General features: G+C 44.9%; 1 protein-coding gene and 1 long non-coding RNA gene across 7 annotated transcripts; one reads left to right on the top strand and one right to left on the bottom strand.

Moving 5' to 3' along the window:
* Window positions 1–8760: 8760 nt before the first annotated feature.
* Window positions 8761–18026, top strand: LOC125522532 (uncharacterized). 6 transcript variants are annotated; one of them, XR_007289809.2, is made up of 9 exons: window positions 8761–8968; window positions 9038–10255; window positions 10919–11040; window positions 11138–11256; window positions 11811–11970; window positions 13230–13372; window positions 13913–13980; window positions 16838–16943; window positions 17465–18026. It is a non-coding gene; the product is annotated as an uncharacterized LOC125522532 (long non-coding RNA). The 6 variants fall into 6 exon arrangements; XR_007289808.2 differs by having other exon boundaries at window positions 8762–8968; window positions 9038–9974; window positions 10119–10255; window positions 11811–13372; XR_007289807.2 differs by having other exon boundaries at window positions 8763–8968; window positions 9038–9974; window positions 10081–10255; window positions 11811–13372.
* On the bottom strand, window positions 9669–20432 carry LOC125522531 (ABC transporter G family member 45). The gene is made up of 22 exons (XM_048687582.2): window positions 20082–20432; window positions 19722–19842; window positions 16367–16455; window positions 16118–16202; window positions 15859–16018; window positions 15609–15685; window positions 15480–15530; window positions 15320–15410; window positions 14253–14554; window positions 13445–14040; window positions 13198–13358; window positions 13010–13113; window positions 12760–12919; window positions 12511–12674; window positions 12086–12418; window positions 11704–11994; window positions 11334–11417; window positions 11130–11263; window positions 10800–11027; window positions 10536–10707; window positions 10178–10432; window positions 9669–9938 (listed from the first exon to the last, which is right to left on the bottom strand). The coding sequence occupies exons 1-22, from the start codon at window positions 20204–20206 to the stop codon at window positions 9669–9671; spliced, it is 4053 nt and encodes a 1350-aa protein (XP_048543539.2). The 5' UTR covers window positions 20207–20432.
* Between the last annotated feature and the right edge of the window lie 1727 nt (window positions 20433–22159).

Below are 22159 nucleotides of genomic sequence, written 5' to 3'. Positions count from 1 at the left end.
CTTATCCTTTGAGCTCGTGTTCTTCCCCCATTGTTGACCTTCTTCGAGCTTTCTAACTCTCAATCCCTCCAATGATTCTTGCTAGTTCTTGAGGGAAAAGAGAGAGGAGATCTAGATCCACGTTTCCACCAATCACTTCTCCTCTTTGTGAGGGGAACCCCTTGGATCTAGATCTTGGAGTTCTTGGTGTTCTCCTTCTTGTTCTTCCTCTCATTTTCCTCCCTAGCATTAGTTGCTTCGGTGGGATTTGAGAGAGAAGGACTTGGGCACTCCGTGTGCCCTTGCCATTGCATTTTGTGCATCGGTTTGAGTTCTCCACGGTGATATGTGGAAGTGGAGTTTGAGAAGCTTATTACTCTTGGGTGTTTGGGCACCCTAGAGCTTGTTCCTCTTGGGTGCCTTGGCACCCTAGACGGTTGGTGTTGTTCGGAGCTCAATCATTGTGGTGTAAAGCTCCGGGCAAGCATCGGGGTCTCCAATTAGGTTGTGGAGATCGCCCCGAGCAATTTGACGGGTACCGATGACCGCCCCCAAGGGTTGCCAAAGTGTACGGGTTCGGTGTCCGTCCCAAGGGTTGCCATTTGTACGGGTTCGGTGACCGCCCTCAAGGGTCCCTTAGTGGAATCATGGCATCTTGCATTGTGCGGGGGCGTGAGGAGATTACGGTGGCCCTAGTGGCTTCTTGGGGAGCATTGTGCCTCCACACCGCTCCAAATGGAGATTAGTATCCGCAAGGGTGTGAACTTCGGGATACATCGTCGTCTCCGCGTGCCTCGGTTATCTCTTAACCGAGCTCTTTACTTATGCACTTTACTTTGTGATAGCCATATTGTTTCTTATCATATATCTTGCTATCACCTAGTAGTTTATCTTGCTTAGCATAAGTTATTGGTGCACATAGGTGAGCCTAGTTGTTGTAGGTTTTGTGCTTGACAAATTAACCGCTAGGTTTATTCCGCATTTGTTCAAGCCTAAACCGTAATTATTTTAAAACCTTCTGGTTGCATCATATACAACTCTTCTTTCAGAAATCCATTCAGGAACGCAGTTTTTACATCCATCTGCCAAATTTCATAATCATGAAATGCGGCAATTGCTAACATGATTCGGACAGACTTAAGCATCACTACGGATGAGAAGGTCTCATCATAGTCAATCCCTTGAACTTGTCGAAAACCTTTCACAACAAGTCGAGCTTTGTAGACAGTAACATTACCGTCAGCGTCAGTCTTCTTCTTGAAGATCCATTTATTCTCAATTGCTTGCCGATCAACGGGAAAGTTAACCAAAGTCCACACTTTGTTCTCATACATGGATCGCATCTCAGATTTCATGGCTTCTAGCCATTTTGCGGAATCTGGGCTCACCATCGCTTCTTCATAGTTCGTAGGTTCATCATGATCTAGTAGCATGACTTCCAGAACAGGATTACCGTACCACTCTGGTGCGGATCTTACTCTGGTTGATCTACGAGGTTCGGTAGTAACTTGATCTGAAGTTTCATGATCATTATCATTAGCTTCCTCACTAATTGGTGTAGGTGTCACAGAATCCAGTTTTTGTGATGTACTACTTTCCAATAAGGGAGCAGGTACAGTTACCTCATCAAGTTCTACTTTCCTCCCACTCACTTCTTTCGAGAGAAACTCCTTCTCTAGAAAGGATCCATTCTTAGCAATGAATGTCTTGCCTTAGGATCTGTGATAGAAGGTGTACCCAACAGTATCCTTTGGGTATCCTATGAAGACACATTTATCCGATTTGGGTTCGAGCTTATCAGGTTGAAGCTTTTTCACATAAGCATCGCAGCCCCAAACTTTCCGAAATGACAACTTTGGTTTCTTGCCAAACCACGGTTCATAAGGCGTCGTCTCAACGGATTTCGATGGTGTCCTATTTAATGTGAATGCAGCTGTCTCTAAAGCATAACCCCAAAATGATAGCGGTAAATCAGTAAGAGACATCATAGATCGCACCATATCTAATAAAGTACGATTACGACGTTCGGACACATCATTACGCTGTGGTGTTCCGGGTGGCGTGAGTTGTGAAACTATTCCGCATTGTTTCAAATGTAGACCAAACTCGTAACTCAAATATTCTCCTCCATGATCAGATCGTAGAAACTTTATTTTCTTGTTACGATGATTTTCAACTTCACTTTGAAATTCTTTGAACTTTTCAAATGTTTCAGACTTATGTTTCATTAAGTAGATATACCCATATCTGCTTAAATCATCTGTGAAGGTGAGAAAATAACGATATCTGCCACGAGCCTCAACATTCATTGGACCACATACATCTGTATGTATGATTTCCAATAAATCTGTTGCTCTCTCCATAGTACCGGAGAACGGCGTTTTAGTCATCTTACCCATGAGGCACGGTTCGCAAGTACCAAGTGATTCATAATCAAGTGGTTCCAAAAGTCCATCAGTATGGAGTTTCTTCATGCGCTTTACACCGATATGACCTAAACGGCAGTGCCACAAATAAGTTGCACTATCATTATCAACTCTGCATCTTTTGATTTCAACATTATGAATATGTGTATCACTACTATCGAGATTCATTAAAAATAGACCACTCTTCAAGGGTGCATGACCATAAAAGATATTACTCATATAAATAGAACAACCATTATTCTCTGATTTAAATGAATAACCGTCTCGCATCAAACAAGATCCAGATATAATGTTCATGCTCAACGCTAGCACCAAATAACAATTATTTAGGTCTAATACTAATCCCAAGGTAGATGTAGAGGTAGCGTGCCGACCGCGATCACATCGACTTTGGAACCATTTCCCACGCGCATCGTCACCTCGTCCTTAGCCAATCTTCGCTTAATCCGTAGCCCCTATTTCGAGTTGCAAATGTTAGCAACAGAACCAGTATCAAATACCCAGGTGCTACTGCGAGCATTAGTAAGGTACACATCAATAACATGTATATCACATATACCTTTGTTCACTTTGCCATCCTTCTTATCCGCCAAATACTTGGGGCAGTTCCGCTTCCAGTGACCAGTCTGCTTGCAGTAGAAGCACTCAGTCTCAGGCTTAGGTCCAGACTTGGGTTTCTTCTCCTGAGCAGCAACTTGTTTGCTGTTCTTCTTGAAGTTCCCTTCCTTCTTCCCTTTGCCCTTTTTCTTGAAACTGGTGGTCTTATTGACCATCAACACTTGATGCTCCTTCTTGATTTATACCTCCACGGCTTTTAGCATCACGAAGAGCTCAGGAATAGTTTTATTCATCCCTTGCATATTATAGTTCATCACGAAGCTTTTGTAGCTTGGTGGCAGTGATTGAAGAACTCTTTCAATGACACTATCAACAGGAAGATTAACCCCCAGTTGAGTCAAGTGATTATGATACCCGGTCATTTTGAGTATATGTTCACTGACAGAACTATTCTCCTCCATCTTGCAGCTATAGAACTTATTGGAGACTTCATATCTCTCAATTCGGGTATTTGCTTAAAATATTAACTTCAACTCCTGGAACATCTCATATGCTCCATGACGTTCAAAACGTCGTTGAAGACCCAGTTCTAAGCCGTAAAGCATGGCACACTGAACTATCGAGTAGTCATCGGCTTTGCTCTGCCAGACGTTCATAACATCTAGTGTTGCTCCTGCAGCAGGCTTGGCACTTAGCGGTGCTTCCAGGACGTAATTCTTCTGTGCAGTAATGAGGATAATCCTCAAGTTACGGACCCAGTCCGTGTAATTGCTACCATCATCTTTCAACTTTGCTTTCTCAAGGAACGCATTAAAATTCAACGGAACAACAACACGAGCCATCTATCTACAATCAAACATAGACAAGCAAGATACTATCAGGTACTAAGTTCATGATAAATTTAAGTTCAATTAATCATATTACTTAAGAACTCCCACTTAGAAAAATATCCCTCTAATCCTCTAAGTGATCACGTGATTCAAATCAACTAAACCATGTCCGATCATCACGTGAGATGGAGTAGTATCAATGGTGAACATCAATATGTTGATCATATCTACTATATGATTCATGCTCGACCTATCGGTCTCCATGTTCCGAGGCCATATCTGTTATATGCTAGGCTCGTCAAGTTTAACCTGAGTATTCCGCGTGTGCAACTGTTTTTCACCCGTTGTATTTGAACGTAGAGCCTATCACACCCGATCATCACGTGGTGTCTCAGCACGAAGAACTTTTGCAATGGTGCATACTCAAGGAGAACACTTATACTTTGATAATTTAGTGAGGGATCATCTTATAATGCTATTGTCAATCAAAGCAAGATAAGATGCATAAAAGATAAACATCACATGCAATCAATATAAGTGATATGATATGGCCATCATCATCTTGTACTTGTGATCTCCATCTCCGAAGTACCGTCATGATCACCATCGTCACCGGCGCGACACCTTGATCTCCATCGTAGCATCGTTGTCGTGTCGCCAATCTTATGCTTCCACGACTATCGCTACCGCTTAGTGATAAAGTAAAGCATTACAGCGCGATTGTATTGCATACAATAAAGTGACAACCATATGGCTCGTACCAGTTGCCGATAACTCGGTTACAAAACATGATCATCTCATACAATAAAATTTAGCATCATGTCTTGACCATATCACATCACAACATGCCCTGCAAAAACAAGTTAGACATCCTCTACTTTGTAGTTGCAAGTTTTACGTGGCTGCTACGGGCTTAGCAAGAACCGTTCTTACCTACGCATCAAAACCACAATGATAGTTTGTCAAGTTGGTGCTATTTTAACCTTCGCAAGGACCGGGCGTAGCCACACTTGGTTCAACTAAAGTTGGAGAAACTGACACCCGCCAGCCACCTGTGTGCAAAGCACGTCGGTAGAACCAGTCTCACGTAAGTGTGCGCGTAATGTCGGTCCGGGCCGCTTCATCCAACAATACCGCCGAACCAAAGTATGACATTGTGTTCTACTGGTGCACAACATCAACGCATAAAACCTAGGCTCGGATGCCACTGATGGGGAACGTAGTAATTTCAAAAAAATTCCTACACACACGCAAGATCATGGTGATGCATAGCAACGAGAGAGGAGAGTGTTGTCTACGTACCCTCATAGACCGACAACGGAAGCGTTGACACAACATAGAGGAAGTAGTCGTACGTCTTCCCGATCCGACCGATCCAAGTACCAAACGTACGGCACCTCCGAGTTCTGCACACGTTCAACTCGGTGACGTCCCTCGAGCTCCGATCCAGCCAAGTGTCGAGGGAGAGTTTCGTCAGCACGACGGAGTGATGACGGTGATGATGTCCTACCGACGCAGAGCTTTGCCTAAGCACAGCTACGATATGACCGAGGTGGAATATGGTGGAAGGGGGCACCGCACATGGCTAAGGAACGATCACGAAGATCAACTTGTGTCATGGGGTGCCCCCTTGCCCCCATATATAAAGTAGGGAGAGGGGGAGGTGTGGCTGGCCCAAGGGGTGCGCCTGGAGGAGTCCTACTCCCACCGGGAGTAGGGCTCCCCCCTCTTGCCTTGTTGGAAAAGGAAGGGGGAAGGGAGAAAAAGGAAAGGGGGGCGCCGCCCCCCCCCTTCCTTGTCCTATTCGGACTAGGGGGGGGAGGGGGCGCATGGCCTGCCCCTGGCCGGCCCTCCTCTTCTGCCTTAGGGCCCATGTAGGCCCAATAACCCCCCCGGGGGGGGGGAGGTTCCGGTAACCCCCCGGTACTCCGGTAAAATCCCGATTTCACCCGGAACGTTTCCGATATCCAAATATAGGCTTCCAATATATCAATCTTTATGTCTCGACCATTTCGAGACTCCTCGTCGTGTCCGTGATCACATCCGGAACACCGAACAACCTTCAGTACATCAAAACACAAAAATCCTAATTACGATCGTCACCGAACTTTAAGCGTGCGGACCCTACGGGTTCGAGAACTATGTAGACATGACCGAGACACGTCTCCGGTCAATAACCAATAGCGGAACCTGGATGCTCATATTGGCTCCTACATATTCTACGAAGATCTTTATCGGTCAGACCGCATAACAATATACGTTGTTCCCTTTGTCATCGGTATGTTACTTGCCCGAGATTCGATCGTCGGTATCTCAATACCTAGTTCAATCTCGTTACCGGCAAGTCTCTTTACTCGTTCCGTAATACATCATCCCGCAACTAACTTATTAGTTGCAATGCTTGCAAGGCTTGAGTGATGTGCATTACCGAGAGGGCCCAGAGATACCTCTCCGACAATCAGAGTGACAAATCCTAATCTCGAAATACGCCAACCCAACAAATACCTTCGGAGACACCTGTAGAGCACCTTTATAATCCCCAGTTACGTTGTGACGTTTGGTAGCACACAAAGTGATCCTCCGGTAAACGGGAGTTGCATAATCTCATAGTCATAGGAACATATATAAGTTATGAAGAAAGCAATAGCAACAAACTAAACGATCAAGTGCTAAGCTAATGGAATGGGTCAAGTCAATCACATCATTCTCCTAATGACGTGATCCCGTTAACCAAATAACAACTCATGTCTATGGTTAGGAAACATAACCATCTTTGATCAACGAGCTAGTCAAGTAGAGGCATACTAGTGACACTCTGTTTGTCTATGTATTCACACATGTATTATGTTTCCGGTTAATACAATTCTAGCATGAATAATAAACATTTACCATGATACAAGGAAATAAATAATAACTTTATTATTGCCTCTAGGGCATATTTCCTTCACTACTTTCCAATTCAGGAGAAGGTACAATTACCTTATCAAGTTCTATTTTCCTCCCACTCACTTCTTTCGAGAGAAACTCCTTCTCTAGAAAGGATCCATTCTCAGCAATGAATATCTTGCCTTCAGATCTATGATAGAAGGTGTACCCAACATTTTCTTTTGGGTATCCTATGAAGACGCACTTCTCCGATTTGGGTTTGAGCTTATCAGGTTGAAACTTTTTCACATAAGCATTGCAACCTCAAACTTTAAGAAACATAAGTCGGAGGGACCAACAGAGAAGAACTCGACGACGATTGTGGCGTCCATCGGAGCGGGGCCGATGTCACCAACGGTGGTCGGAGTAGACGAAGTGGTCGGAGTAGATGACGGCGACGCTGGCGACGGGCTGGTGCTTGGACGAAGGCCAAGGGGGTGGACGGGCGGCGGCGGCTACGAAGGTAGCGGCAGCGGCGACCAAAGAAGAGTGGCAGCGGCGGCGAGGTTAGGAGTGCGGCGGCGGTGCTCGAAGTAGGCGAGAAACCCTGACAGCGTGACGAAGACCAGCGCGGACGATGGCGTTCCCGCGCCAAGGAAGACGGCACGGGGCATACCACGGGAGGTCGACGCGCTATGACGGCGGAGCGGACCGCGACGCTACGGTCCGGGGGGGCGACGCAGCGGCGGCAGGCGGGTCGGGGCGACGGCGGGGACCGTGGGCCACGATGCTGCGGCCCGAAGGGGCGACACAATGGTGGTTCGCAAGTCGGTGCAACCGTGGGGACGGCCTCGGGGCGGCGGCAGGGACCGCGTATCTCGACACTACGGCCCGAAGGGGCGACGCAGCGGCGACGCACGAGTCGATGCAGCCGGGAGGAGAACCACGAGGCAGCGGCGCTGCGGCCCGACGGGGCGACGCAGTGGCAACCCGATGCTCGATTGGTGGAGAGGCACGCTGAACTCGGGGACGATCTTCACGGGACCCGCGGAGGCGCGCGTAACCTATGGGTCAGGTCGGTCGCGCGACGGAGATGAGGCGGATAGCAGCGGCGAGCAGGTGATCAAGCCGATCGCGCGCGAGATCGGGGACGCCGGTTGGTGGAGGCGTGGTGGCGGTGGAGTCCGAGATGAAGCCGGCGACGACAGACGACGTGGGACGTCGTGCGGACGAGCTTGTCAGCACCGGTACCCGGGCTGCCAAAGCAACGCCGGCGCCCGGGCAGCGAGACCCGAGCGACCAACGGAGCAGCAGCGCCCGAGTTGAGGCAGCCGACGAGCCTGACGCAGCCATCCCGACGCAACCGTGGACGAGGCCGGCGAGGTAGACCGCCGGGCCGCCGTGCAGACGCGGCGGAGGCGGGTGATGTGGATCGATGGGCGGGCCGGCGTGCGAGCGACGGTTATGATTAGCCGTCGCATGGTGCGAGGCCGCCGGGTCGGGGCGATGCAGGTGTCTCGATCGGAGCAGGGCGGTGACGGTCGGCGCAGGGCGACGACGAACCGACACACGGACGACGGCTGGCCCTGATGGGCCGCCTCGGCGCGCGCGGCCACCGGGTCGGAGGAGAGGCCGGCTGGTCGCGCCGGGGTCGGAATAGAGGCGCTCGGGGTCGACGGCGACGGTGGGCGACGCAAACCGATCAAGAATAGATCGGAAAACCAAAAAAAAAACCGCGCGATCAAGATGACCGGCGGGAGAGAGAAAACACTAGAGCAATGTTCGGGGAAAAGACTCTCTAAGGCAGCCGGTCAATACGACCGGTGGATGAACTCTAGGTACGGGCGGCGCGGCCCCAGCGACGGTCATGGAGACCGACCGCCCCAGGGACGACGCATGGGTGCGGAAGTGGCGGTGGCTAGGGTCTAGAATCGAGTTGCGATAGATATCATGTTAGAAAAGAGAGAGTTATATTGATGAAATTGTTTTTGTATTGCTTATATATATATATATATATATATATATATATATATATAAAAGTATAATGTTATCTTGAAGTACAAATCCTATGATATCCTACGTTTCTTAAATAACAACGATACTCAACAGGATCTGCTGAACCTATGTGTATTTTTTAGACCCAGGCTTTTTTGCGAACATTGCAGAGAGCCTACACTTGCAAGCTTTTTTTGCGAATATTGCAGAGTTATCGAGAGCCTGTATCCATGCGGTGCCGCTCCCAGTCCCGCCTCTTCCCAGAAAATCCCACGGAAAAGTTTCCCCTCTTCCATCCAATCCAAGCTTCCGGAGGTAATAATCTGCCACGCATCTCGCATTTCTGTTCAAATTAGGGTTCAATTTCTCACGTCTTTAGTGCAGGTTCCTCTCCTCTCCACCGAGTTCGAGCAGCCGCGGCAGCAGCAGCCGCGTGCCGGCGCGCGGCGGCGGCAACCAGGACATCGACGCTAGGTCATACACGAAGCGGAGGGCATGCCGTTGCTGACTTACAACGGGGGCTTCGTCGTGGTCTTAGTTCCTGCTGAACGTCTATGTTCTTGTTCTTGTTACATACACAAATCCCCTAAAAACAATCCTGTCATTAGATCGCTGAGTTCCATCCAAACTGGGCAATGATGGAAGCCAAATATCACAATTCGTTAAGCATTTGATATGCTGCATTACCATTGCCATTTGCATTGCAAGATGATATGCCTGCCACTCAGAATAAACCTTTTGATACGCTTTTACACATTCTACTCACATGTACATTTTGCAATTTGATCTGTTCATCAACATGGCTATAACAACAATCCTGTAAGGCTGCACTAGTAGTACATATACAAATTCTCACACAAATCATGTGGTTATTTACACACCTCATCTTGCAGCAGCAAAGTCCTTGTGGTCTTGTGCTTATTTATGATTGGGTGTTTCTCTTCTCTTACCTTTATACAATTATAAGTGATGTACCGATTAGTGTATTTGCAGTTCGTAGTTCAGTCTGTCCATGCTACCTCCGCTGGAACTTTAGGTGCTTGATGAAGATGAAGAAGAGGAAGGCGAACAGGGCGATGATGGCCAGGTGCAGGCATGTGACAAGGTTGAAGTAGCGGTTCTCGAGGCCAAGGTAGCCCTCGAGGAACTCACGCACCGTCTGGTCCGGTTGCCCCGGCACACGGATCAGTTCTGTCCGGTCGCCCAGCTGTGAGAACATGAGCCCGTACACTGTCCATGCTGCTGGGTTAGCCCAGTACACCCACCTCCACCATATCGGGATCAGCTGCATCCACATTGCCACATTGTTGTTGTTCATTAGGTTAGGCATGCACACCTATCCTCTTTTTTTAATTATTATTGATTGTTATCTTTCAGGAAAAGTCCAAATCTGGATTAAATGTGCAACATATGGTTGGTTTATATAGGAATTAAATGATGCCCAATTTGACTATGTTCTCTCTAGTTAGCGTTCTCATTAAAGTGAAAAGGTTAGGGGGTTAATTGACAGAGTGAGACTAGTACCTCTCTCCCAATGATGAAGCCGGAGAAGACGTTCCAAAAGATGAAGATAAGGAAGGACAATCCGGCAGCTATCTCAAGGTTAGGTGTTAATGCGACTGTCATCATCCCGTAGAGTGTGTAGTACATGAAGCTTAGCACCATGTAAAGAACAAACCAAAAGAACTTGACGGCTGTCATCTCGAACCCAATCATTGGGTATACGATTGATGCGAAGATGAGCACTTGGACAAGCATGTAAGGCAATTCAATTGCCATCTGCAAACAGAAATCCAGCATCGGAGTTTAGAAAACATATGCCAATCATTTTAGGTCCAGATTATTTGTTTTACTTTTGAAGAGAATGATAAAGTAGTATTACCTGAGCTATGGCATAGGCCAAGGTACAGTACATGCCTGCTGCCTTTTCTCGGTAAAGAACAACTCTCTCCATTGCCACAACTGGCTGTAAGATGCTGCAATTCATGAAGCCCAGAAACAGTGCTGATCCATATACAACCCCTAGTATGTTGAATACATCTTGCTCCCGTTTTCTGTTGCATAGGAATACAAAGTTATGAGCTAATTGAGGCATGATAAGCTTGCATGAAAGAAAATTATCTCGCTTGTCGTCATTCCTGCTTACATGGTTGAGCCAATTTTCCAGAATACAATTCCAAACATAATTGATACAGCAAACGTGTTTAGGAACCGAACAACATTGTGTTCTGAGTTTTTCCAGTATGCACATCTTTGTTTCCACAGGCAAGCCATGCACTGCGCCCTAAAGTTCTGCCAATATCCTGGGGGAAAATGTAGATCCACGGTGTTTGGCGCTGGTTGCCCCAGCTCTTCAATTAGAAGCATGTTCTCCCTGCAGAAACAAGGTACATATTCATTTTGTTTTATCTTTTCCCCTATTGCTCAAACCAGTTTAACAGTACAATTTCTGTAGCTTTATGATTATCTGGCTTACCTGTACAGGGAGGAGCTCCGGTAAATTTCTGCATAGTCCACTCCAACCACATATTCTGTTATGTGTGAACTTATATCCAACACCCATGCTGCTGGGTTTTGTCCCTCTTTTATTCTAGGAACACCAGGTATAGCCTGTGACAAAGAAATTTTAGTATTTTCGTCTCCATCTTGTGTATAGATGTTGAATATCAGACAATCTTACCTCGAAATACTTGATCATGTTGCTAGATAGCGGACCTAATGAACCACTGTATATGATTTGACCACCTCTTTTCATAAGCAAAAGCTGCATTTAGTCAAATTGAACTCAACTTTAGAAAGGTAATTCTGTAGTACTTATAAATAATCATATAAAAGGCTAATTGATTATCATTAGTAACTATTTGTGAGCTATTAACAGAAGGGAACCCAGGGTGTAAGGGCTATTTGTATTTGATGCTTTATTTATGAAAAAATTATGCTGGTTTGCTTTTGTGTAATGAGTAGTTCAATACTCTTTTCGGTCTCTTGGTCTTGACACCACATGACCATGCTTTTCTTTTGATATATTTAAAATTTATATTTAATCTTACCTCATCAAAAGATTCAAATATCCCAATGCTTGGTTGATGAATTGTGCAGACTACAGTTCGTCCAGTGTCTACTGTCTTTCTTACTGTTCTCATCACAATTGCTGCAGCACGGGCATCCAAGCCAGTGGTTGGCTCGTCCATGAATATAATGGAAGGACTAGCTACCAGCTCCACTGCTATTGTTAGCCTTTTTCGCTGCTCAGCTGACAGGCCAGTTGCTCCTGCTATTCCCACCATGGCATTCTTCAGTCCAGTCAATTCAACTAGGTCCATTACTTCATCTATAAACATCTGAAACATGTTTGTAGGGAAATCTTGTTAGATCTATTGTTATATATTAGCTTCAAAGATGATAAAGATTGCAAAAGGTCAATGCTTATACATCTCTTTGGCGAGAGTTAACGTTCGAAGGAAGTCGAAGCCATGCTGAGAACTGTAGTGACTCATGCACAGTGAGGTTAGGGGAGTGAATGTCACTCTGTTCACAGTAGCCCGAGATCCTTGAGAATGTGTCCTGCTTCTTTGGGTATCCTGCTATCCTAATAGTACCTTCAATATATCCTCCAGTTTTTCTTCCAGCCAAAACGTCGAGCAATGTTGTCTTTCCAGCACCAGTGATCCCCATCAGAGCTGTTAACACCCCTGGCCTGAAAACACCGCTGACATCTTGCAGCAGTTGAAGCTTTTTCTCTGTTACTCCATACTTAATCATTTCCTGGTGGAAGATATGCATACGTTTGGTCAAACGTGACTGGAAATGAAATGGATGCAAGTATTCAGTAAGGCACTATGTGCTCAAGATGTTACCTTAGGCATGTCAACAAAATAGTTGATATGATCAAATACAAGGGAAAGAGGCTGAAACGGGAGGGCAACTTGACCAGTTGATGCATTGCGAGTTCCAACTTTTTGTTTCTTACACTCCGTTTTTGTCTTCGTGGAATCGATATTAACTTGATGCTTGTGTGGAGCTACAAATTATGAACAAATATGATGATTTTGTTTGCATTTATGTTTCAATACTTATGAGGATTTTGATAGCTTTGGTATACATACAGTTCATGAACTCTAGTGCAAATATAGTGAGGATGTTGAGGACCAGCGAGAATCCAAATAAAATGCCGACACAAATCCAGTACCAATGCCACTCTGTGAGCAACCCCCTGATCTTGAGGATAGCTTCACCAACTGTTTTAGCATTTGCATAGTAAAATTCCTGTCAGCATGAAAAATCATCATCAGGTCATAACTAATTGCACGGGTTATGTACATTGGATCAAGAATGTTAGTTGAAACAATTGCTTACAATAGCCCATCTTTCATCAAGGAACTCATTTAGGGCAACAGCATTCTGTGCATAGGTGAATGGGGATGTCCAGTATCCCCACTGCAACCATGGTTGGAGGTTATCTGTTTCAATGTACAAAACTGTTAAGCATCTTCGTTGCACAAGTACTCATACATCTTACGTTATTCTGAGCTAAAACATCTAACCTTTTGATATGACAAAGCCTCCAAATATGTAGATTGCTATGAGAGCTGCAGTGCCTAGCATGTTGGCCATTACTTGCGTCCTTCCTATTGCCGCTAAGAAACGATAGAGGCCCATTGACATTTGATGCATGGCAAAAAGTACCAAAAACTGCTGGATGAATCTGCAAGAAGCAAGGTAACTCTTTCTGTTATTCCAGCTTATTCAAATATTTTGCTCATTAGATATTGAATTGACTAGGAGGGGTACCTGAGAAAGGAAGGTGCGTAGCCAATCACATAGTAGGTTAAGCTGGTCCACAGACCTGTCTCTAGAAGTGACATTGGGAGGCTGATAAGGAATACCGAAGAAAGAAGTGCCCATCCTGGCAATGCTAGTAACTCTCTTTGCTTGTAGAAAGTGGGGAGTCGCTTTATTGTCATTCCAATTTCAGTCATGCCATTGAAGTTTACTATCACAACAGCCATAAAGAGTGATCCCATGTACTTATTGGCATCGAGTACAGTTTTATGGTTCATATTTGTTCGAAGGAAAACCGTTGAGATCACCAAAGCCATAACAGTTATCTGTACAGTCTTAAATATATGAAGTGGGGAGTTTCTTTTAAGAAGCAATACTTCCCTTGAAAAGCATGCCTTGAAAATATTCCATCTAGAGATCCTGCGAGTTGCACTTGTTATAATCTCCTTTCTCTTTCCTGTATTGTTTGTCTTGCAGAGATCGTCTTTCGCAGGTTGTGGGAGATAGGATGAACGAAAAGATTCTGCAAATTTTTCGATTGACCGGTATTGATACTTATTTTCATCACCAATCCAGTATTGCTTTTGATCCATCTTCGAGGTTACCTGGTCAAATGAAGAAAAGTTGCTGTCAGTTACTTGCATTATTATGCACGAACAAGTACATATAACATAATAGTGAATTTTGTGGATGGAATTGCAACTCATGTACTGCAGGCTACATTGTTACTTTCTGATATTTATTCACTGCTTGCCCTTAAGTTAGCAATATAGATTTATTCAGTAGTTCCCTCTTATTAGAGTTTATAATCTAATACCTCTTGAAGGAAATCAGCTACATTCTTCCTGCTGGGGCATTTGAATCCCATAATTTCAAAGAAACCAGTAGCATTTTCTCGAGGACCATGATATACAATTTGCCCCTCGCATAAAAGGATTATGTCGTCAAATAATTCCAACGTCTCAGGAGGTGGTTGAAGCAAGGAAATAACCACAGTGAGATCCATCAGATGAGCCATTTGTTGGAGAAACTTTACGATCTCGTATGTGGTGGAGCTATCTAGACCTGTTGATATGTCATCCATAAAGAAGCATCTTGCTAGACCAACTAGCATCTCTCCTGCATTAGTGAATTCATCTTAAAAATATAGCAACAATGACAAATTGATAAAAGAAAACCACTGTTGATTACATCGTCAATATTTATAGTTGTTAACTTTGGTACTGGCACCATCGTCTGTATAACTGGCATATTCGTAAGCAGAATAGGCTATGGAAAATATATATTATAAATGCAGCACATTGCAGTGTGGGTACCTTCCAGCAATCTACTTAATTTCTAGTTACATCTGACATATTCGTAAGCAGAATAGGCCATGGAAAATATATATTATAAATGCAGCACATTGCAGTGTGGGTACCTTCCAGCAATCTACGTAATTTTTAGTTACATCTGACATATTCAGAGTTGCCCTTATTCAGTAGAATAAATATCATCCTCAAATTATTTTTTCTGGAGAACAATAGAGAGTTCAGCAGGAAGAGAGCATTCTGTAATATCGTGACCGGCTCACTACAAAAGTACACGCATACTGTTTTCATAGTCCATTTAATCGAACATGTCAAGAAATTATGGTGTCATTTTGACATTTTGTTACTTTACAATCTTTTCATTGTGGGTTTAACTAGGATCTTTGTTTCATCAAGCAATACTGTACAAAATATAAGTTGTTGAGGTGATAAATTTTTTATTGGGCCAAGGACTATAACATAAACCCTTTTTTTTATTATGAAATAAGGTCGCATTAGAAAATGCACTCTATAAAGTGGGAACAGAGGGTGATAAGAGGAACAAGATACATAGTAAACACTATAGAATCCTTACCAATCGTGGCTCTCTTTTTTTGTCCTCCTGATATGCCTCTTCTCATCTCATCCCCCACTAGGGTATTTGCACACTCGGACAAACCAAGTATCTGCATTTGCACAAAGTTTGTGATTATGTTATGAAGACAAATGTATAAATTGAAAAGTTACGAATTTACCTTGATAATATAGTTTGTTGTAAGGTTGCTTCCTTCTCCGAAGGTGGTAGCCTGCAGAAAACAGATTTAAGCAATTGGGGGAACTGGATTCCAGTTTTACCAAAATTGGCGGAAAATAAACTTAGTAACCTTAATAAACGAGTCAAGATCTTGGTCCACTTTGTTGATGACACCCTTTTTCCTTCTTATTGCTTCTCCCAGCATCTCTAAGGCGACCATTTCAAACAGGAATTTTGCATTAGTATTTATGTCATGCAAAGGGAAAAAAACCTTGAAAGGAGTGCTTCTTAATTTTCAGTGTCTGGGTTTGGTTATAAATTAGCTCATTCATATACACGGGAACTAAAGCTATATCCCCATACCCAAGAGGGTGTCTCACCAAATTCATTATTGGTTCCCAACATCTTGGAAGAGAAATCAATCGTCTCTCTGACGGTCATCTCAGCATGATGAAGATCATACTGGCTAATGTAGGCATGCAGGTATTGAGGTGTTGAGGAATTCACTTCTTCTCCATTGTACATGACCTTTCCTTTGAGCTATTAAGAGATGTGATATCAAGAAAAAAACAATGCTGGTTAATCAATGATTGTCTTGTTAGTAAGTGGTTTCGGTGGCAAGTAGATAACTCAGTGTACCTTCAAAGAAGAATCCAACTTTCCTGCCAATGCTTTTAAAAAAGTAGTTTTCCCAGAACCAGGTGCTCCTAGAAGAAGTGTCATCCTGATTATGTAACGGGATCACAAAGATTCAGCATGTTAGGTGAATAATAAATTAATGAATGATGAACTCCTGATATGGAGCGTTACATGTTTTTCAGTGGAACACTTACTCTGAGATAAACAGTATCAACCATTATCGATTTAGTAAAAAGTAGAGCTGCTTACCGTGATGGACGAATTGTCCCGCTTGCTCCATTTATAATTTTGATAGGTTTTTTCCTTGTGGTACACATGTGTGAAGATGTTGCCAATTCCTGCACAACAAACAATTTTAGAACTATGATTTCAAATGTGACTTGCCGAACAGTATCCATATTAAATGGAACTTCTGGATTTAAACATACATATGTGATACTATAGAGATGTTAAACTGCATGAAAACATGCACTGTCGCTTTGGATGCAGGGGCTGGAGATGTGCTTTGATCTCCATTCGTTGTTAGATTGTTTTGGTCAAATTATACTAGGTTGATGTACACTATCAACTTGCTAGCCCCAGGGACTATTGGTGCACTCTTTATTTTCTCTATCTGTTGTCAGGCATACCTGGTCGTTTTCCTTTCTATGGGGTGTTGTGACTTGCAAAGAAATCTATCTGCTTGTCGTTTGGCGTTACAGTTTCTAACCTTCTGTGCAGGTAATCGTGGATTACTTTGGCTGTGTTAGGGGCGTTCTCAGGCTCGCTCTACTGTGTAGGAAATGCTGGCGCGTGCTGTTCATCTCATGAGAAATCAACTAGCAAGGTAAAAATCTGCTTAGGCTATCAGATGCTGTCAAAACGAATCTTGGCTAAACTGCTCGAGGTAGTTAGTGACAGAACACTTTTCAGAGTTTCCACAAAAATGTGTAGATTACTGCCAGTGCATAATCAACATTCATACCCCCAAGGCCCCAAGGGATACAATCCATATTTATTTGTTTATATATATTTGAATCCGCCAACCACTAAAAATAACGCAACTCTAATTATGCTTAGTTGATCAATGCTGTTCTATTTTCGTATTGTTGTTCTTAAGAAAGTTGGTTAACTAGGGAAGGCAGTAGCGTTAACTCTTCAGTCAACTGCCTCACTTAGGAGTAATCTTTTTTATATTTAGCTGTACTGCTGTAGCAACACGGCAATTAGTTTTGACGTTTTTGGCCTCACTTAGGAGTTAGTATCTTTTTTCTTTTCTTTCTTTGAGTGATGTGATGTGATCACAGAGACGTATGGGACCAGCGTTTGATCTGCTTCTTCCTTTTTTCTTTCCTCGTCATGGCAAAGGAACAAGACTGCATTAAAGCCGTTGCCGTAGCTGCTGTCGTCTTCTACACCGAATGCTACCTCAGGAATGGCCACGCTACGCTCATGAAAATTGTAAAGACCAGGTACCAAAATGGAAAATTCCCCAGGCTAGATCTGTGCTGTGATGGTTGTGCTGTCCAGAAGACCCTGCCTACAGTCCAACGATATACTACTCCCTCATAATGTAAGATATTTTTTGACACTATGATACGGTACCAATGACGGAGCTAACGAAGGATCTCAGGGGGGCAAATAGAAAATATGCAACTTTGAGGGGGCCAAATGAGTGCACTCTACTAAATTTAAGCCTTCACGAGAAATTTCCTTCACTAATTAGCAATGGCCGGGGGGCAGCGGCACCCCAAGTAATACATGTAGCTCCCCTGTATGTATGGGACGGAGGGAGTAGCTCTGTTTATGGTAGGCTTAGTTGGGGCCAACCTATTTGTACCAACATTTCTTTTAGCAACTATAGTATCTGTGTAAACATATGACCATGTTTTTTTTTTCTTGATGGACATAACGCCATGTTTAGTGTATATATCAGTGTATTACAACAAACTGAACCAGTACTCTGTCTTGTGATTAAATAAGACTTGGCTAAACCAATTTCAAAAATAAAAAAAGAGACTTGGCTAAACCAAAGCAGTACTAAAAAAACGATGGCCTTATTGGAGAGAGAGATACTTGGATGCTGTTTCTTTCTTCGGTAGACGGGCTTACCTATCCATCAATTCAGCCGCGGGTCGACGAAGGAAACAGGAGTATGTCTCATGATGTCAACGGGATAGCGGGATGGGCCAGCTAAAATACTCGAGCCATGAATTCCATTTTGAGCGAGAATTTGGTGTCCCTTTTCTCTCACCGTTAGATTCCGATCCTAGTGCTAGTTTTCTTTTTGTTGATGATAAGGCGGTATGGTTCTTTCCCAGGGAAATGAAGAGGGCTAGGCTAAACATCATTTGATGCACTTTCATGACTTCATCCAGACGTGGGGCCCAAGCAGATGGGTGTTGGTAGTTGGGACGCATGAAACATCGGCATGTGGGTGCGCGCTGTGAAAAGATTTGCCAGTCATTTTTACAATTTTTCAAAATTAGGCTGAAAAACTGAAAAATTCTAACATGCAAATTCCATCGGTTTTTGGTGCAGAACTAGCAAATTTGCAGTTTACAGTAATATTAGAAATCTGAGAAATTTGCCGCAAAATTCTTTTTCTTTTCATCATCCTCTTCTTCCACAAAATGTGCTTTTTGAAGACCTAAGTACCGCCAGTTGACTTGTGCGCGTCGGTCAAGTGCCTGCATATTAAGAGGCTTGGCCGGCCACGTACCATTGATCGTACGAGACCTGCGTACTAGACCTGCAGCGGCTACCAATGGCTATCGGAGAGAAAAATCTACCATGGCACTGCGGCTGCCAATGCTATCCACACCATGGTACTGCGGCTGCAAGCCTGCAAGTGTTCATTCGTACGTCCTAGTTTATAAGCCATCTTTATATTTTGTGTTAAATTTTGACTAGAGATTTAATTAATAAAATATTAATACATGTCACTGAAAACTATATCATTGAATTCGTATTTGAACATAGTTTTTAATTATATTATTTTTTATGACATGCATTAACATTTTGTTAGTTAAATTTAATGTCAAAATTTAACACAAAATATAATAGAAACTAATAAATCAGGACGGAGGTAGTAAGACGTTATTGGAGTAGTGAACACCGGATGAACGTTTGGTACTATATGGTTTCCATAGCACCGGATGATCTGGATGGAGGGTTTCCCCTCTCTCCGAAAATACTTGTCATCAAAATGGATACAAATTGATGTATCTAGAACTAAAATACATCTAGATACATTCCCTTTGATCCATTTTGATGACAAGTATTTTCGGACGGAGGGAGTATATAGCAACTTATCTATTTTCTTAACTAAAAAACTGGTATTTATTTTTCAGAAAAGAAAAGAAAAAACAGGTGTTTCTTCTCAGCGAAGAGACAAACAAGTGCCGCTAGCTGATCCAAGCACTGCTTGATCTCACTTGGTTGGCTAAAAAAAAGCACCGCTTGACGATCTCACAACCCCCTGTACGTGTCTCACCAGATCTCCCTTGGCTGCAATGCATATCCCATGCATGCATCCACTATACGTATATCCAAGCGCTTTTTTTCTTTTGCAAATAATAACAGCACGAGGATGAGGATATTTATATGCAACATACGTATATACCTGGGCGGCGTTGACGGCGCAGTTGAGCAGCGTGGGCAGCGCGCGGCGGCCCACGCGCACGTCGGCCTCCACGGTGAGCTCCTCGAAGCGCACCTCCACCTTGGCGGCGTCGACCCCCAGCCTGCGGGGCAGCATGCAGCTTACACTCATTAATTAATCAGTCAGTTTATTATGCTGCCGGCCGGAAGAATCTCCTACGTATTGCATCTCCTCTTGCATTTATTTGTGGTTTCGTCTGGGAAACTCTCAGCTCGAACTGATCGCCCGACAAAACCGGCCGATCCTGCATGCGGCCCGCATGATCGAGAAGCCAGGCACACACGTACTACGTACAGATCGCTGCATCATATGCATACGCACCTTTCCTTCTTCTCGCGGAGCATCTGGAGGAAGCCGCGGTTGTCCTCATGGGTGAGCGGCGGCGGCGGCCTGGCGCTCACCCCCGACGCCGGCGGCGCCTGCTCGGCCTCCCAGCTCTGCTCCATCCTCCTCCTCCTCCTCTCGTTCTACCTCGGCTGGCTTCGCGAGCAACGCCGGCGGTGCCTGCTAGCTAGCTTGTCCTAGACGGCGGGTGAATGGGCGCGCACATACATGGACATGTAGCTTCGCTCTACCAGAAGGAAACGAGATGCTAAGAGATGGTAGTAGTAGAAGTATAAGAAGCAAAGGAAGATATATTTGGCGTTGCGTTTAAAGGTGTTGGTGCTACCCAATCCCACAGTCGTATATATAGCGGAGTTCTACGGCCCAACGCCACTCCAGCCATTACTCCATGCACATCCCATTTAATTTCAAGGACACCTTCTTCCCCCTTTTTTTTTCCTTTTCTTGGACACGCTCTGGTCGATTCGGTTATATCCTTAATTGTACACGTATGACGGTATTAGTATTGGGCAGCAAGCCATTTCAAATAATCTATATATGGTGCAAGAGATAAACGCACGTAGTACTGTGCAGTTATGCATGCAGGCACATTCAAAAGGTAATTACGGATTAAGTATGCAAAACAAAGACGGCTATTTTAACCTTATGTTTTGACGGTTAAGCGATAACTGCGCGCATGTGGCAATGATGTTGGTGATCACGACCATGCCGGCGCCGGTCCATGAATGCTATTCCTAGCCAAGGTTGCGCTGTACAGTAGCATGCATGTCACTGGTGTCTGGTCTGAATCTAGAATCTTCAATGCATCACCACTTCTTTCACGTCCCCAAGGACAAGCTCCTCCTCGCAGCACTGTTTTAAGTCTAGTCATAGTGAGGTGTACCGAAAAAGACTTTCGCCCCGCTTTATAAATAAAGCAAACCGTCACAGAACACACATATAAGGACTAGTTCAGACGCACACATCCAGGTCTCACAGACAAGTACGAAGGTTTTGCTGAGGGCACAACTCAACAAGCCCAAAACACAAAAAGAAAAAAAGCCAGAGAGCCAAATAAGCGACTAGTCGGGTTCCGGCGGCGGTGGCGGGGGCGGCGGAGACAGGCGGACGGCCATCGAGCGGAGGTCGGCGATGAAGGCAGAGATGGCGTCGCGGTCCTAAGGGCGGCTAAGCGGCCGCCAAAGCTGCACGAAACCAGATCGTTTGAAGATAGTGTCAGTAGCCATTCGAAGAGGAGCGCGTTGGATCACAAGCTTATTGCGGATCGTCCAGAGGGTCCAAGCGATGACTCCAATCTCAAGCCACCTAATGTGGCGAGAAGTCAAGGGGGAGGACTGGAGCTCGTCATATAGGTCGGCGAAGTTGGTGTGATACCAAGTTCCACCCACCACGTCACGGAAGCAGCTCCACACGAATTGCGCGGACACGCAGGAGAAGAAGATGTGATTTGAGTCTTCGGGGATGCTGCAAAGCGGGCAGAGGCCGGAGCCCGGACCATTGCGCTTGCGAACCTCGACGCCAGACGGGAGCCGACCGCGAATCCACTGCCGCATGAAGATCCAGATTTTCAGGGGCAGGCGGATGGACCACACCGTCGAAAGGGGGGAGGGGCGGAGGAGGGAGCGATTGCCTGGTACAGAGATTTGGTGGAGAATTGGCCCGATGGTTCGAGCCGCCATCTCACCTGGTCCGGGCCACTGTCCACCACAGGCTCGTGGAGAGCAACGTAGTCCAGTAACTCACGCCAAGCGGCGGACTCCGGGGGGCCAAAAGGCCTCCGGAAAGCAAGGCGCCCTAGGCCAATAAGGGCCCTCTCAAAAGAGATCAAGGGTTCTACTGCGATGGAGAAGAGGTCGGGAAAGCGCGCAACGAAGGGGGAATCTCCAGCCCATCTGTCAAACCAGAACAACGTGGCCGATCCGGACCCCACCGAGATGGATGTCCCGATGCGAAGGACAGGGAGCAGCTTGACGACCGACTGCCAGAACTGCGAGCCACCAGATCTCTGACAAAAGGCAAGTGGCTGACCACGCAGGTACTTGTTCCGGATGATG

Source organism: Triticum urartu, chromosome 7A, assembly GCF_056163025.1.
Source record: "Triticum urartu cultivar PI428250 chromosome 7A, HENAU_Tu73, whole genome shotgun sequence".
NCBI classification, from domain to species: Eukaryota; Viridiplantae; Streptophyta; class Magnoliopsida; order Poales; family Poaceae; genus Triticum; species Triticum urartu.
Note: the sequence above shows the minus strand (reverse complement) of the source record. Positions and strands in the feature narration are given on the sequence as shown.